Source organism: Limulus polyphemus, unplaced genomic scaffold (genome assembly GCF_000517525.1).
Source record: "Limulus polyphemus unplaced genomic scaffold, Limulus_polyphemus-2.1.2 Scaffold7730, whole genome shotgun sequence".
Lineage (NCBI taxonomy): Eukaryota > Metazoa > Arthropoda > Merostomata > Xiphosura > Limulidae > Limulus > Limulus polyphemus.
This window is the reverse complement of record NW_013673340.1, coordinates 19641-22116: the sequence shown is the minus strand read 5'-3', so window position 1 is coordinate 22116 and position 2476 is coordinate 19641. Positions and strand designations below refer to the sequence as shown.

The 2476-nt window shown below is 33.9% G+C and overlaps 1 protein-coding gene across 1 annotated transcript in view; it reads right to left on the bottom strand.

Moving 5' to 3' along the window:
• Positions 1–319: 319 nt before the first annotated feature.
• The window catches only part of LOC111089880 (glutamate receptor ionotropic, NMDA 2B-like), a 17257-nt gene continuing 15100 nt past the window's right edge, over positions 320–2476 (bottom strand). Inside the window, exon 5 of the mRNA XM_022403128.1 lies at positions 320–1587. Within this exon, the coding sequence (XP_022258836.1) occupies positions 1449–1587 (139 nt within the window). The 3' untranslated portion in view covers positions 320–1448. The remainder of the gene's footprint in view (positions 1588–2476) is intronic.

Sequence of the window (2476 nt, the reverse complement as noted above, 5' to 3'; positions counted from 1 at the left end):
GACGAGTAGTCACAATTTGCTCACTACCTAGAAAAAAATGACCTACACAAGAATAAAACACACTAGATTACACTGGGATGATTTGACTAATTAACTGATTTACATTTTTTAGTTTATTAAATGACCACTAGGTTATCTTCAACAATGTCAAACGTCACGAAATTTCACTTATAAAAAAGCAATGTTACATTTCCTTTCTCAAACGCTTATCGGAAAATAAAAAAATAACAATTTCGCAACATTTACTTAAATATTTATACATAAGTTTTTATCATGTAAAAACAAGCACACATTTATTCAGAGAATGTCTGATTAATATCTGAACTGTGCTATTCACAAAATATCGGAAAAAAAGTCAATTCCGATTGCCGTGAAGTCTATTACTCATATCTAGCAGATTACACGCGCCAAATTTGAACCACCGTATTAAAAAACACACACACACACACACACAGAGTAAAACTGACATAAAAGAAGAGAGTTACAACTCTCCATGTAAATACGTTTATAATATTTTAATAATGAACTTAAGTCATGATTAAACAAGCACAAGTCAATCACAACACACTACTGTAAGTCACAATACTACCCCATATATATTTCACCCATTTTACTATATATACAGTTTGGAGTGTCACAAAGACTAATTCAATATGGATAATGAATATTAAATGACGAAAGGAAAGGTGACGAGAAGGAACCTGAATGAAAACAATTATCTGTCAACAAGACCTATTGTCTCCAACAATAATATAACAAAAGATACTGTTGCTAGGCAACTTTATGTGCAGACCACTTTATTATTGGTTTGGTAGGAGGGGAGGGGTTGGTAAAGAAATGAGCTGCTTTAACCTTTCGACATCAGACCAATTTTCATAGTTAGAATGCTATACATATTTTTACCCTACTAAGTCCCCCGAAACCAAATAGATCTGTAGTTTTAAGAAAGTCTTCTGTGATTCGCTAATTTTTAAAGTGACGCTTGAACGTGCATCAGATCTTTATACACAAAAGTTAAGTTATTTAATTTCTACATTTTCAAAACATTATTAATACCTTGACTACACTCTTCGCAAAAAAATAACATTTTTCTACATTTGAGCAAACAGGTTACAGTCACGAAACATAATTCATCAAAAAAGAAAGAGTATTTGAAATGCGATAGGACTATACCAATTCTTCCCAAAATACAAAATTTAGTTGTTTTTTTTTTTTTTTACTTTTAGGAAGGAACGAAAGTTGGCCATAATCCATTGAAGGGCCCTTGTTTTCACCTTGGCTCGTGACTACTGTGATCACTTCCTATGGCTTCCACTACTACGTATCACAAATCTTTAATACAAGTCTACAGAAACTTTATCTTTCACAAATTCAAAGAAGAAATTAAACACACGTTTAATAACACCTTTTTTATATCAAATTGTGATCTCACGAAAACCAATGAAATTCTAAATTACTGTTTCGTATTCGGCAATCTCTCTTCGCAAAGGCCTATAATAAAGTTTCGTCTGCGAGGGCTTGAATTCGCTGATGCTCCTGTGATCTCTCGTGATATCTCGTGGTTTTAAAGAATTCACGGGACTTGTCCTGGAAAATTGGAGAAAAGTTTTTATTATAACCAACTCGAGATGAATAGTAAAAGATACAAATTGATGCGATTGAGGGCAGAACTAATGCTATATCTATGTAGACCAAGGAGAACTGAAAGCGATAGTAACTGATGTTGTTGCTAAATTGAATTGGAAGAATTTTAAAAAATAAAATTGACTTGATTGAGGGTAGTTGTTTGCTTAACTAATGTTGTTGTTAAATAGACCTACGGGAATTATTAGATACAGAATGTTAAGTTTAAAGGAAGATTTGTCATATACCAATGTTATTTCTAATTAGGCCTAATAAGTTTGTCTTATAAGTACTATAATGATATTTTCATTGCAGTCAACTTTAGGGTTAACTCAGACAGCAAGCTTTTACGTTTATTTCTTTTTATTTTAAAAACATTACGTGTTAATGCTTCATTAAAAAAAAAGGTCGAGTATTAGTATATCTGCCTAGTTGTACGTTAATATCATTTACACTAAACTTGTATGAATAATTAGTCAAATTATTTTTACAGTCCGTGTTTTTATAAAATATTGATGTTTGTATTAAATAGTCAGTTGATTGTTGTTTGATTACTGAGTCGGCCAGTTACTTAGTTTTGTTTTTGTTTCTTGGAATTTAGCGCAAAGCTACACGAGGGCTATCTGCGCTAGCCGTCCCTAATTTAGCAGTGTAAGACTAGAGGGAAGGCAGCTAGTCATCACCACCCACCGTCAACTCTTGGGCTACTCTTTTACCAACGAATAGTGGGATTAACCGTCACATTATAACGCCCCCACGGCTGAAAGGGCGAGCATGTTTGGTGGTTTGCGGATTCGAACCCGCGACCCTCAGATTGTGAGTGGAGCGCCTTATCCACCTGGCCATGCCGGGC